The sequence below is a fragment of the Micropterus dolomieu genome, linkage group LG15 (assembly GCF_021292245.1).
Source record: "Micropterus dolomieu isolate WLL.071019.BEF.003 ecotype Adirondacks linkage group LG15, ASM2129224v1, whole genome shotgun sequence".
Classification (NCBI taxonomy): domain Eukaryota; kingdom Metazoa; phylum Chordata; class Actinopteri; order Centrarchiformes; family Centrarchidae; genus Micropterus; species Micropterus dolomieu.
This window is the reverse complement of record NC_060164.1, coordinates 9,938,243-9,952,280: the sequence shown is the minus strand read 5'-3', so window position 1 is coordinate 9,952,280 and position 14,038 is coordinate 9,938,243. Positions and strand designations below refer to the sequence as shown.

At 41.9% G+C, this 14,038-nt stretch overlaps 2 protein-coding genes across 8 annotated transcripts in view; one reads left to right on the top strand and one right to left on the bottom strand.

Moving 5' to 3' along the window:
- micu1 (mitochondrial calcium uptake 1) overlaps window positions 1-6,033 on the bottom strand; it is a 34,153-nt gene extending 28,120 nt beyond the window's left edge. For all 7 annotated transcript variants that reach the window (XM_046070637.1, XM_046070634.1, XM_046070636.1 and 4 more), the window contains exons 1-2: window positions 5,877-6,033; window positions 1,726-1,890 (exon numbers count right to left, since the gene is read on the bottom strand). In XM_046070637.1, the coding sequence (XP_045926593.1) occupies window positions 1,726-1,890; window positions 5,877-5,878 (167 nt within the window). In that variant the 5' untranslated portion in view covers window positions 5,879-6,033. The remainder of the gene's footprint in view (window positions 1-1,725; window positions 1,891-5,876) is intronic.
- A 4,643-nt stretch (window positions 6,034-10,676) lies between these two features.
- The window catches only part of LOC123983715 (calcium uniporter protein, mitochondrial-like), a 31,527-nt gene continuing 28,165 nt past the window's right edge, over window positions 10,677-14,038 (top strand). Inside the window, exon 1 of the mRNA XM_046070006.1 lies at window positions 10,677-10,894. Within this exon, the coding sequence (XP_045925962.1) occupies window positions 10,778-10,894 (117 nt within the window). The 5' untranslated portion in view covers window positions 10,677-10,777. The remainder of the gene's footprint in view (window positions 10,895-14,038) is intronic.

Sequence of the window (14,038 nt, the reverse complement as noted above, 5' to 3'; positions counted from 1 at the left end):
CTCGTCCCATCAGTCTCAAATACCCTGAGGCACCATCCATCACTGTGCCTCCTGCAGCTCAGTCATCCTGTCCCCGTAGAGCTCTCATCTTAACACCCTCTCCACCATTTTGCCTTAACTAAACACCGGCCTCCTAAGTAATAATAATAAACTTTGTTTCTGTAGCGCCTTTCATAAACAGAGTTACAAGGTGCTTCACACAATACAATACCATAAAGCAAATCATAGTGAGATAAATCAAAATATAAAAGAACATCTGAATAGACAAAAATAAAAATATTAGACAAATGCCAGTCTGTACAGGTGGGTTTTTAAAAGCTTTTAAAACCGAGGCACTGACCCAGCTGATACAGTAAAAGTATGATCGTAGTGGTGACTTGGAATGTCAACAGAAATGCAGGTAAGCAAATTCAATTTGTGGTTTCCCCGATAGTTTGTTTGTAATGTTGGGGGGCTGAATTTGGCGTGTGCTCAAAAGTCAAACTGCTGCTGAATACTGCACCGCACGCAAGTTCAAGGTCTGTTCTTTTAATGGGGCCCGCGGCAGATGGAGGAGCTTGCAAGTCATGGTGTGAAGAGACGCAATTGTCTAGAGAAAGAAGCAAGAAGAGGCACTCCAAAGTGTGGTGTGTCGTTAAAGGGGGAATATCTTTGATGTGGTAGGAAAACAAGAAAACTGCAGCTTAAAAGAATGTGAAAGCTGGAAACCCAGTCATATGACACTGTTGGCAAGCACTAATTTTAAGGTTTTATGGCAAGCCAGTACCAATCAAAGCCAAACTGTTTTCTGTTATTTATTTTTAAATTAAGGGACAAAAAAACATTTTTATATTGAACTCAATAGAAGTATCTGAAGGCTACTATTATTGAGTCAGCATTCACACTATTGTTATCCAATTATTTTCTCATTAGTAAATAGCAGAGATGCTCACAAGTCTCTGAGCTAGAGTCCAAGTCAAGTCGCAAGTCTCTCGTGGTTATGAGTGTTCTATATAATTCTGTAACTGTAACCTGTTTTTCACTGAGAGAGCTCAAGCATGTAATCTGCAATGAGTCTACAAATAATCACAGCTTATGAACTACTGTAAGTCAACACATTCCCCAGACTCTCAAACTAATGTTAATGTTAAATTACTAATGAGAAAATAAAAAACTGTAACGTTAGATTATTAACAATAAACCTGTAACCTGTTTGCAGCCAACGTTACGGCAGCCAGCGGGACATAAATGTTTACGTCAATCTTCTACAAGTTTGGCAAGCAAACAAATGCTTATTCATCTTTTCATATGAATGACAGTCGGGAGTTAACCTCTCGTAGGTCGTGGCTAAAGCAAGAAGCAGGCTAACGTTAGATGGCCAATGCTGAGCTACACATGTTTACTAAACTATCAGGTTATTTATCTATTTTGCATTCCGCGCTTCTTTTGTTTGGGTCTTGTTGTATGAAGTTTTACAGCCAAAGCTTATGATGAATGGCACAGCAGCTGCCGGTGCGGTTATGTTTGTTGTCCTCTCACGTGTGGCCGTGTGGAGCAGACAGGTACTATTATGTTACGTAGGTAGGTTATAGGTAACGCAGGGAGAGGAATAACAGCAAGCTTATCAGAGGTTTCCTAAAACTAAATATTGTTCACGAGTCCCGCACCTCGAGTCCGAGTCTCAAACTCCAGTCCCCATTTGTTGTACACAGAAGCACACAGGTGTATTAAAGGGGCCAGTCCTACCTTTTCCAGAGCAGCCCAGCACTAGCAGACACACCAGTTACCCCAGCCAGGGCTGCCAGCATCAGCCTCCTCCGGCCAGACCCTCGCACTGCTCCAGTGTGGTAGCGCCGGGACAACTGCGCTAGCCCCACCGAAACTGCGGACAATGCCCGCAAGCGGAACATCCTGCAGAGAGAGAAAGATAAAGGTGTGGTGAAACAACTGACACTCTTAACAGGGCCCACATAGAACTGTACTGTCCTTTAGTTTTAGGGAATTTTGTCAAGATTATATTGGAGTTTATATCCTGATTTTATCTGAGGTACCTGTTTATTTTATTGGTTTTTATTTTCTTCTCATGTTTTTTTAATCATTCACTGTTGTATTTCATTTTATCTTTCCCTCTGTGAAGCATTTTGTACTTTGTTTTGGTAAGTGCTCTATAAATAAAGTTTATTATTATCATCACTTTGCTAAGCACATTCCTTCTAAAGTCATGGAAATCTTAGGTAAAGATATGAAATAATTTAACCTAAAAACTAATTAACACTCATCTGAAGAGGCAAAGCTTAGAACAATAGCAGTGCACTCGTGGGATCTGTCTTCATACTGCACTGCAGGCAAAACTGTACCTTCAACAGTCAATGCATAAGTGTCCTGGAATCCTGACGCACCTCAATTAATAAACAACGAAAGCAAGGATAAAACTAATTGCCACCAGTGCCGCTAAGCTCCAGAACTTCATTTTCATCCAGACTGTTGTTTAATTCATCTGTGTCACAGAAAGATGATTAACAATTAGGCAAGGGGCTGGTGGTGTGCACCTGTAGCCCCCGTGTGTGCACAAAGAAAGGACAGAGGAGTTCATCCCACTGAGGCCCAAACCTGCCACCTGTCGATATCCTATTAACAATTCAGACACCAAATGTCAAACTGATTCAGCAGAAAGATAAAAGAATACAAGGTATATGCTAATTGAAGTGTTCAGCAGCCCACGGCAGCGGGCACTGAGGTGAAAAGCAAGCATGTATGCACACCATTTCTGTGGAGATGGAGACAGCCTGATACCAAAAGAGACCACCACAACTAAAAACTGAACAATCGAACAAGTTGATTGACAGTCGAAGGTACTTGTACTGTAGCACTGACAAATAAATGTTGTGTAATGTACTAACTCATAGTACATGTGTTGCAACAATGCATTTATTGTGAATTGTCCTAAATAGTTGTATAGTACTACTATGTGGACAACCTACTGCTGCAATACATTTAGTGAATATTGTCCCCATAAATAATTGCACACACATTTAAAATATTTCAATATGTATATTTGCATGATACATAAAATTAATTGATAACATTTTTTTAATTTTCTTATTGAATTGTTGACATTTTATTACCCACCATAAGATCAGACACTATTTCTGATGACAAAATATGCTGATCATGATCTGCAAATACCGAAATGAAGGATTGAGGCCGTCATTTCAGAGTCATTTTGCAAATGCTGGCCTGAGAGAACGCCTATCAGATCTGCTTATAATGTATTAAGAGGTTTTTATGTTCGACAGGAAAGAATTTTTCATCTTTGCTGCCCCAACAAAGCATGACACAAATAGATACACACACGCCGTACGAGCCTGAATATACAGGAGGCAGAGGGACAAACACAAAACTGCTGTTCTTGATCTATTTATAATGCCCATTTAGGCTAGTGTAATTAATGTCTTCCTGGGCCTTGTCAACTGAGTTGAAATTAAACATTTTCAAAGTGAGGGTTACCCATGGTCTATGAAATCCCCAGTTGCTTGGAGCTTGTATAGAAAACAGATTTTTACACCTGAGACAGGCCAACGCTCTCTGTCGTCTCACCAAGCTGTCAGAAATTTTTGTCAGGAAGGGAACAGTGGGAATGTGTTTATCTTGAATGAAAAGCAGTGAGACACACTACAGCTACAACCCCTCATCTGTACAATGCATCTTTGCAGAGTACTGAAGAGGACAAGTGTGACAACCCACAATCTTTGGTGGTGACATCTCTTTGAATACGTTACATTAAAAAAAATGACAAATGCAGGATTACACACCTCCTATGGACAATGGCTTAGGGAGATTTAGGAATTAGGGGTGTGTAATCAAGTGTATCAAAAACACTTAGTCCGCACATTCAATGTGTCATGCATGCAGCACACATGTGCTAGAGTTAAACAAGCAATAACCTGTAGCAAAAGTGTGTTGGAGCTCCTGACCATCCGCTGAGGTTTTAGCAAGTTGAACAGTACATTACACAGTACAACAGGGCAATGAACAAAAACATATCAATAGTGATATTAAGGGTCAGTGGTGGACCTGTTCAATGTGTTAAAAGCATTCTCAAGGTGCTTCTGAAAGATGTGCCCTTAAAAGACAACAACGCCCACTAATCCTCAAGTCACTTGCATCCACCTTCTTTTGCCTTTGATTTACATCCATGATGCAAGGTGCAATATTCTCAAGATAAATGTTAAATCATTGTCTAAAATTGGTCAAATCATGTGTTACCTCCTACACCAAACCCCAGCCAAGTAGGACTATGTTTTAAATCTGATGCTGCCTACCTGACAGAATAAAGTACGGGACATTGTTGTCATGGATGTCTCAGGTTGCATCCCCTCGCAGTTAGCAAGACACAAGTGTGTAAAGACATATATTTTCCTTCTTTTAAAATCAGTCAGTTCAGCCAGTCCCACCGCACAATCAAGAATCACGTTAAGCTCCTTCAATCTGGTGACATGGTCCAGGGACCTGGAACTAACCTGGGACCTGCTAAATCAATGGGACTTGGTCATCAACATCCTCTGTCACATACCAGTGATATGCTGAGCTGCCCATCAGATAAACATTGAAGAATGAATTACTTGGTACAGTACATCGATGACAGGATCCTCAAAAACTAAAAGGGCCAGAAAAACAGTGGCCAGTGGTGTCACCTCAACATGAGGCACTAAAAATGATGTTTTATGCCCTCAGTTGAAACTAGTGATACATTCCTCTCAAACAATGGTAAACTGGACAGTTTTAAGAAGCTAAACTTTGCAGTTCCTCTGTTGCTCAGGGATGTTTTCTGCCTCCAAGCAGGGAAATAAAACAGAGAGAAGGGGATTATTGTCAGGAGCACCAGGAGCACAGGTGAAGAAAAGTTTGCATGTCTACCTTCTACCCTCAGTGTCTCATGAAAACAACAGTCCCAGTTTGGAAACTTTCAACTGGAATATGAAGTTAATAAACACAAAAGTGTTAAGACTGTGTGTACTGCAGGTGAATTGATCAAAAAGGGGATTAGGCTGGTACACAATTTTAGCAAACATCACACAAATTGGCAAACAAACATGATTACTGTTTAATGGTCTGAACAGACCTGACAGCTCTGTTTGGTCAGATCCCACAATGTTCAAAACTAGGGCCCAGAGACACCCAAAGTTCCTGCTGCAAGGTTAATAATATTTCCAAGTAAAATGAGGAAAGGTTTACTTTCAGCACAACACTAGCTTGTCTGAGAATAATCACACGCTGGATTCTCCCAACACCACCTATTAGGTTATATAATGTTGACAAAAATCATGTCAGATGATTACCCGGACACAAAACATTCCTTTTTCATGTGGGGTGTGGTTGACATGATTATATGATCCCCACCGATGGGTCGAGATCTTTCATCAACACTTACGCGACAAACTGTCCTCAACAGCTATTGGCAAACATACAACGATACAAATGTTGCCTTTATGGTAACGTTAGTGTAAAGTTAGACATATAATATACCAGAAGCCCCAAAGTTGTTCACAAGGACCCCAATGTTTTGTTTTTAGCTGTAACGTTAAGTTGACCTCGTTGACAACCGCCTTCATTAACATGACATTAGCGATTAACTGCCTGCTAACAAGTAAAACCAGTAATAGCTACACAACAGCAGTCCTACTTTTGTATCACTTCTTACTGTTAATTGTGACATGTTTCGCATGTATCGGGTCCCGGGCAGTCAGGCTTTCTTGGGGGGGGGCAGCTAACGCTAACTACTAGCATGCTAGCAGTTGACGTAAGGATAAATGTCTACAGTTTGCACAGGGAGCTGCTACTTCATCGGCTGCTTCGTTAGAGAGCTGTCTTAGCAAACAAGTGGCACGGTTACTCACATTAGTGACAAACGCCAGTCAATCCAAAATGATAATGTCGTCGGTGTTTCAGAGCGCGTCTTTCCCCTTTCAGTCTGCAGAGATGGAGCGCAGTGTAAACAGCAGTTCCGCGTTCACTAACAACCGTGCAGACGGCGGGGCGGGGCAACATCTCCGCGCACCCAGCTCCTTGCGTTACAGACGTCCCCCTACACGGTCACACTACGTCCGGGCAACTAGCTCACAATCATAGGAGTTGGTAGACAAAATACTGAGAATATCTTTAAAAGCCAAAACAGCTACCAAAATGAAGAAAATAACGTTTATATGGTAAAATATGACAACTATCTAAATAAATCTGAAATTGTATGACTATAGCAAACTTACCCACAGACAAACTGCAAGACAGTGGTGATGGCATAAAGGACCTTGATAATATTACTAAATGCCATAGTAGCCTGTGTGTATAATATTTTTGATGAGGTCATTATTACAATACAAATAAGATAAGTATCGTTTGAAACTGATGGTATATCACAGGTTCACATACATTTAGCATCTCAATGTGATTTGAATGAATAAACAGTTGTGTGTAGGTTTTGAAATACGTACACTTTGAATTCAGCTTAGGGCAATTCTATTTCTGATTTTAAAACAACCCATTAATTTCAGTAACATTACTGAATTGAACTGGGAGACAGGGAGTCTCTGCTGTCAGTCACGCATGCCTTGACAGAGCTCCGGCATAAAAATGTATCAGAACTAAATGAGTTGCCTCTTTGCAGTGTGCCAGTTATAATTGTTGCCTTGAATGCATATTTGGCTGGACTGAATGCATTATGTGAAAGGAAAAGGCTGGGGAGCTGCTGAGTCAACTGGGGATGTGTCATGGAAGACTGCAGGTTGCAGGGACTTGTCACATCTCATGAAAGTGCAGGTCAAATGTCTGTTTGATGTGACCATACATCAATGTTAATAGAGTTATGAATAAAGTAAAGATAGATAAAATACATTATACAAAAACACATTTCTTTTCATGTCATCCTGCTTTGGTAGATTTACTTCACCTAAGTTACAGAACGTAAAGACACACAAACGAATATATCCGGTACTATTACACATTCTTATCTGTACAAATCTTTTCCCACCATCTTTTGTAAAAGCGCTCTTTAATACCACTTTCTCCAGTCTCTCTCTCTCTCGCTCTCTCTGACTCTTTCTCTCACTTTCATCCTCCTTTTTTTAATAAGGTGACTGTGCCTGCAGTCCAGTGCAGGGTTCATTAATGCAAGCAATTTATCACAAGAGCCCCATCATATATAAATGTCAACTATTGAAATTTCATATTGAATTTGAATAGGTTAACAACAGTAATAATCACAGCATGGCCTAGGTGTCCACAATGGCAGTGCATATTTCTCTAATTCACAGCCATAAATCTTATTCACACACACACGTCAGTATTTTATTATTCTCCTAAACGTGTATAACACAATTCAAAACAGTTATTTAAATTTGAAGATTGGACCTAATCAGCTCTCCAAAATCCGGCCCTCTGTATGTACACACCTAAAATACACAAAATATGCACAAATCAACAGTGTGCACAAGTTGGAAAGGAATAGCTGCAAAATAGTTTAGGACCAGAGGTTTGTTTTTAGATCTGTCACTGTGGTGTAGGGTTTAGTGCCCTAGCATTTTAGAAGGCCTTAAAGATCAGCTAACAGTCATGTAAACCTTAAGAGAATCGACATGTTGTACTTTAACTCAAGTTTTCACTCTCTCACTCTAACACTTCCCATTAGTCTGACTTAATTGAAAGTTGAAGGTTGAAGGTTGAGCTTGTAACTTGTAACTGTTGGTAAGATATACTGTGCAGCTGTCATGCTGCAATGCAGCAGCATTCGATATAATTGCTAATTCATTCTGCTTTTGTGACAGTGCAAAGGTGGAGCAGGAGATAAGACAGGCCTGCAGAAGAGCCTCCACAGCTCAACTGTTTTAGAGTACATAATGACAGTTTACTCTCACACTGTTTAAGGGTGTCTCACATTAAGAACACAGTAAAGTAACGTAAGTCCATTTGGGAGTGCTGGCCTCACAGAGACTATAGCAGTTTCTGCACTACCAAAACAAGTCCTGGCTGAGTTGCTTCGTAGAATGACAACTGTGGTGAAACTTGTTCCACAAGCTTTACCCCTGTATAATGGTGAAGTGTGCCTCAGGTAAAGCCCTGCAGATAAAGGCAGTCTGAAAAAAAAGGTCTGTATTTACATGGCCTGACTGGTGGTGTGACAAAATAAAAATTACGCACCCATGCTTGCTTTGGGCATTACCTTTGTTGTAGAACCTTGGGAGGGGCTCTTTCTTGCTGCAAGGAGACATTTCAGTCATGTACAGACATGCACGCAAACGTATGCACACAGGCATGTACGCAAGCATGCACACACACCTCTTTTTGTACTCTGCTCAGATGATCCATCTCTGACCTTGACATATGGGTGCAGAGATCTTAAAATCAGTTCTGTCTTACAGGATAGACACAACTCTCTTTTTACAGTTGGTGGACTGTAAATTTTTTTTTAAAAAAGATTAGTGTCAGCAGAGATTATATATGAATCACTTAAATCTAGATTCATTTGAATTTGTCATGCTCATATTGAATCTCTGAATTCAGAACATTTGAAATGGCAATTTATGAGGCACCATTTACATGAAAATCAGTGTGTGTCCAAAATTAACTTTGTACTCAAAGTGACCACTTGGAGATATATTTAAGAACACCTTTGTGCCACCAGTACTATGGTCAGAAATTGCTGATTTCACATTTTATATGTATATGACTGGATTATTTGTGTCCTTTTATTTTACTATTTTTATTGAAGAGTTTTTGTTTTTCATGAATGTGGAATATACTTCTGAAAAGTAGTAAGAGTAGATATTGAGTAAATCCAATTACTGCAATCATGTAGCATATACTATAGCTACAGAACATTAGGATCCAAAAATTAGGTCTGATATAAGTATACAACTGTAATCACCCTCTGTATGGCTTCTCCTGTTGAGCTGATTACACCAATTTAACATTGTAAACACAAAGCAAAGAACAAACATAATCACGTAGCATACTATTGCATATAACTCAAGTGATCTGATGAAATATAAAACCTGCAGGTATTTTTCGCTTTATTGCAGCTTCTTTTGTTTACACTGCTGACACACTATGTGGAAATGCGTGCTGCCCTGATACAGTCACAGCCGTACCATGAAGGTTTGTGTGAACCAGTGCCTGGTAGTATTTGGCAGCACACAAAGATTCGCAGCTTTGTGAATCGATGCAGCCTCAAGGCCTTGAGCAGATCCTTGTCCATGGCTGACAATTTGCATTTAAATTGGATCGCCCACACAGCCTGATGCACTGCACCTGAAGAAGTACAGAAGGAACTGGGATGGGTTCTGGAGCAATGATATATTACTACTGTATTTCACAGACAAACAGAAGACAAGCACAATGAACAACAAAACAAACAAATCTCTATTTGCTTTTTGTCTTATCTATTTGTTCATTTCTCAAATTTGAGCCATAATATGAAGCCATTGCATCATATGAATTACAGTGAAAGTTACAAAATGTGTTTGCTCTTGTACATTAACAATTCAAAAGTTACTCTATGTTATCTGGTTTCTCCCTTGACCAACACAGGTGTGGTAGACCGTATTATATGACAGGCGTGGTTACATTCCACCGAGGGGAGTCCGTTGACATTCAATGACCAAACAGACCCATTAGCACTCCTCATATTACATTAGTTGATTCTGAAGAAAACACAACCACCTTGTAAGCTACTTGACTGCTTTCCCTCATGTTCTGCCATTTGGGAGGTGTACCAAAACAGTAGACATGCAACAAAATGCTTGTACATCAGGAAGTGGCCCATGCTGTTTAAAAGTCACCTGTCAGTTCTATAAGATTTGATCCTTTTGGTTGCTCTTTTGGGATGTAGTCACAAGACTGACCGGAGGACAAGCTAATATTAGACACACAGTTATAGGGGGATAGATGGTGTGACATCAGTTCTGCCAAGATGTAGCCTAACACAGAGTTCAGACAAGTTATAGGCCTACTGAGTCTGTCTGTTTGACATCGCTGGAAACCTTTGGAGTGTGAGTCAGCTTTATCAGTGCCACATTTTGTTATAGTAGTATGTGGTTGAGCAAGCCAGTTTACAGCTACAAACAGGTATGAGCATGATCTCTTATAGATTATACACAGGATGAGCAAAGGAAAGAAAGAAACAATAAAAACAGGTCAGGCAGATTGTAGGTTTATTGCCAAGGAATTTAAGGCTGGGTGAGTTGTACTGTTCAAAAATCACTATAATAATCCAGTAGAGACTTGAAAGAGAGACTTTTTTTTTTATCTCCTGTTGTGTGACTGTAGGGTTCATCACATTAATCTTGCCGCATTCTTTCATTGAGATATGCTTGGAGATAGTAGAGAGAGGAAGTGAAGTGATTTTTCTTTCATTACACGTTGGAGATCATTTGTGGACAGAAATGTCGCGCAATTACATTACATTACATTAAGAAATTTCCTCATGTAGCTCCCCTTTCACTGCCCTATCACAACCATACACCATAATACATTTATTATATGCCAGTGGCACTTTTGTGACCTTCCGCAGAGTAACTGAGTGATGGGTGGTTTTGTTGTTGCGTCGAAGGCAGTCTGTTCATGTTTGTTTTGAATTAGGGCAACACAAACGTGTATTATCTGTGCATACTGGTGCAACACTGGGCATGTGTGGTATGAAGCCGTAGTCCAGCCCCGCAACCCGCCCACCACCCACCCTCCCTCTTCCCTTCGGTGCGTCTCGGTCCGCCTGCAGCAGTCTCCTTCCCGGCGAGCTTTCACTACAGAGATGGCTGCGAAAGTGTGCAGATCAGTACTCCTGTTGTCCCGGAGCAGCGGAGCGGTGGCCGGCAGCCTCCCCGCACTTGTTGTCTCTTCACAGCGACATCACCAGAGCACTAGACCGGTAAGTCCCGGGACATCTGTGCGCACAGGGAGAGGTGTGGGACCCGGGCAGGCAGGCAGGCAGGCTGGACCAGTCAGAAAGCGGCGGTGGCGGCTGGGGCTAAGGAAGTGAAGCTAACTAGCCTCAAGATTTTCCATGCATATCTTTTCTTCCGATTGCGCTTCACGGAGAGGTGAGGCACACGATGAGTCACGATATGTGTCCCGACCAACCCGGTGTCGTGTGGTTATTTTAATCCGCAGTGGGACGTAGAGCTTTGACAGACAGAGGCAATGCAGTTTTTTGGAGCGCTTTCTGGGGAGCCCATCAGCCCACTGGCGCTGCCCCGCCGATTACTGTAACTAGCCTTCAGACTCCCCTGCTTTTTACATTTAATGCCCCACATCTCAAAGCGCCCCCCCCCCCCCCCCCCCCCCCCCCCCCGTGTCCTTCAACTTTGCAGGCATATTTGTCTTTTCAAGCCAGTGCTGTTCAGATTGTTGTGTGTGGCTTTGAATGCGGTCAAGCAGAAGGTGTTGGTTTATTTCTGCAGTATATGTTGAGATACGTCTCATCGCCGACGGCCGGGGTTGGGTGGTGTTGTGCTTCTGCAACAAGGATATCTGGTGTGAGCAGCTCTTAAGAAGCTGCAGCTTGGGGAAGGTTTGGTTGACAGCCTGTGAATGATGTCTCCCCTCATCTCTCTGCTTCTGCACGGTGTGTTCAGCCGCAGCGTCTGTGTGGTGGTGCAGCAGCAACTCAGAATAATGCATGTATGCCCAAAAGCTAGAGAAGGAAAACTACAGTTGTGCGTGAGAGACACTCACTGTTCTCTCTCTCTCTCTCTCTCTCACTCACTCACTCACTCACTCACTCACTCACTCACTCACTCACTCACACACACACACACACACACACACACACACACACACACACCAGACTTCATAAAAACATGGAAGCCCACACTTAGATGATGTCAGACTCTCCACTGGCCTGCTGTTTCTCCCCTCCCTGTGGGTGTTTCCCCATTCAGCTGGGAGATCCTGGGTTTTCCTGTAAGCTGATGCAGGTCCTTTACATGGCCCCTATAGCAATATATGCAGCCTTAAAGAATGCTCTCTATGACTGGAAGGTAATTGTGTTTACGAAATTGTCACAACAGTGCAATAGTTGACCATCTTGTTCCTGCCTCTGTGATACACTCCCTCCGCTCGAACTCTGAGCCTTTAAAGCAGCTGCCTGAGGAAGGTGAGGCACAGGATGGACTTATGCTAAAGAACGAGGAAGTCATTACAGCCCAGGGGAGAACGGCCCCTTCACTGTAGCTAGGGATACTGCTGTGAGTCATCTTTCGCAACACAATTTACTCTCTTTCTGTGTTTCTTTTTCTTACACTCTGTTTGTCTTGTGGATTACCTCTTTCTCGTGTTTTTTTCCTGTCTTGCTCCCCCCTCGCACCAACATTAGTACATTTGCCAAAGGCCTTGTGAAATTAAATGAGGCTCTCCTTCCTGTGAAACAGAGCGGCCAGGAGGTTAAGTGGCTGTCAGAATAGACCTGCTTGGACCACATCTTCACATCGGCCCCTGGTGCTGTCACCCACTGTGAACTATTACAATAGAACACATTTACCCCCGGGGAGAGGAAATATTCTCCCCTCTTCTGAAATAACTAGGCCTATTTAAACCTTAAGTGATTTAACAGAGTGAGTTGCGGCTCACTGTGTCTTGGCAGAGCTGGCCCTAATAAGTTTTTTTTTATTTTGGTCTGCCCAGCTTGTAGTTTTGTTTGCCTGTCATATTGTGTCTTCGTCCATCGGAGCGTTGCTGCTGCAGCCCCTAACGCGGGCCTGTCACCATGTGACAGTCAAACCTCTGTATGCATTTCTGAGTCCTTCACCGCAGTGTGGGAACTCTCCGTTTCTAGACTTGTGTCTATAAAGCTGCAGTGGGACACATACTTATGAGTTGCCATCAAGCATGTAGCGTCTGTTAGACACAAATATGCTGTCAGGAACTCAGTTTCAAGCCGTGAGCTGACCCAACGGCTTTGCTGCTTCTATAACGCGGTGCGGTCATGATAGGTCAACTCCCCAGGGCACACTATGGACTCTATGGCTCACATTTAACCTGCACAGTATTACTATTGAGTCAGCTGTCATAAAATTCTGCTGTTTTGAAGTGTGGCAGGGGAGTTGAGTCATTACGAATAAACAGCCCTTGTAAAAGGATTATAAATAACAGGTTAAAATGGGGATTTCTATAGCATGAGCACAATGAGTTAAAATTTCCACAAGTAAAATCCAGGGTTTCATGATGAATCTGGGAGCAAAAGATCAAATCATGTCTTTTTTTTAGTTATTTATTTCCACTTAAGCCAACATGTTCATTAAAGCCAAGCAGCTGGTGGCTGTAGTCTTTGGGTCCAGGGGGTCGAGGCCCACTCCTGGCTTTTAATCCAATCAGTGTAGGAGTAAACTAATTTATCCCTGCTGCCTTCACGGGCTCAGTGCTGAAGTCATCCGGATTAGTGTGATAAGAGAGTGACTGTCAGCTTGTGACTGTGGTCTGCTAGAAAGGTGATAAGATGGTGGAATGATTGATAAACCTGTCCATACTGTCAGTTTAATTGATGTAATCCTGCCCTTTATGGACAAATTGGTTTCTTACTCCATTTATGATCTCACATTTACATATATGACTGAATGTGGAAAGAGGCATATTGTGTGTAGAGGACCAAACATTTTGACATGAAAGGATGACAGGAATGTCACACTAGTTGTCATTTATGTGGGCAAGGCTAATAATTGATTTAATTCTTCACTTTTGAGTCTGATGATTGACAGATGTGTAGCCCTCTCCTGTATGGAAAATAAGACCTGGCATTTCGGTGCTAAAGCTGGATTGGCTGTTTAGGACACTAGAGGTTTATGATGACAACCTGCATGTCTGCTCTCAGATCTTATCATTATCATGTCCGCTACCTCTGCTGGAGAGGAATCTTAATAATCTTTGGTCAGAGCAGCTGTACTGTTCCATCTTTTCAATGATATTGGATTCCTATCTGTACAATGAAGCAGTTTTAATGGGCATGAAGTCCAATTTAGAGGGTTTTCTTTAGTGGGTGAGGAAATTGATCTGAGTTTTCCTGCGGGGTTTCACACAC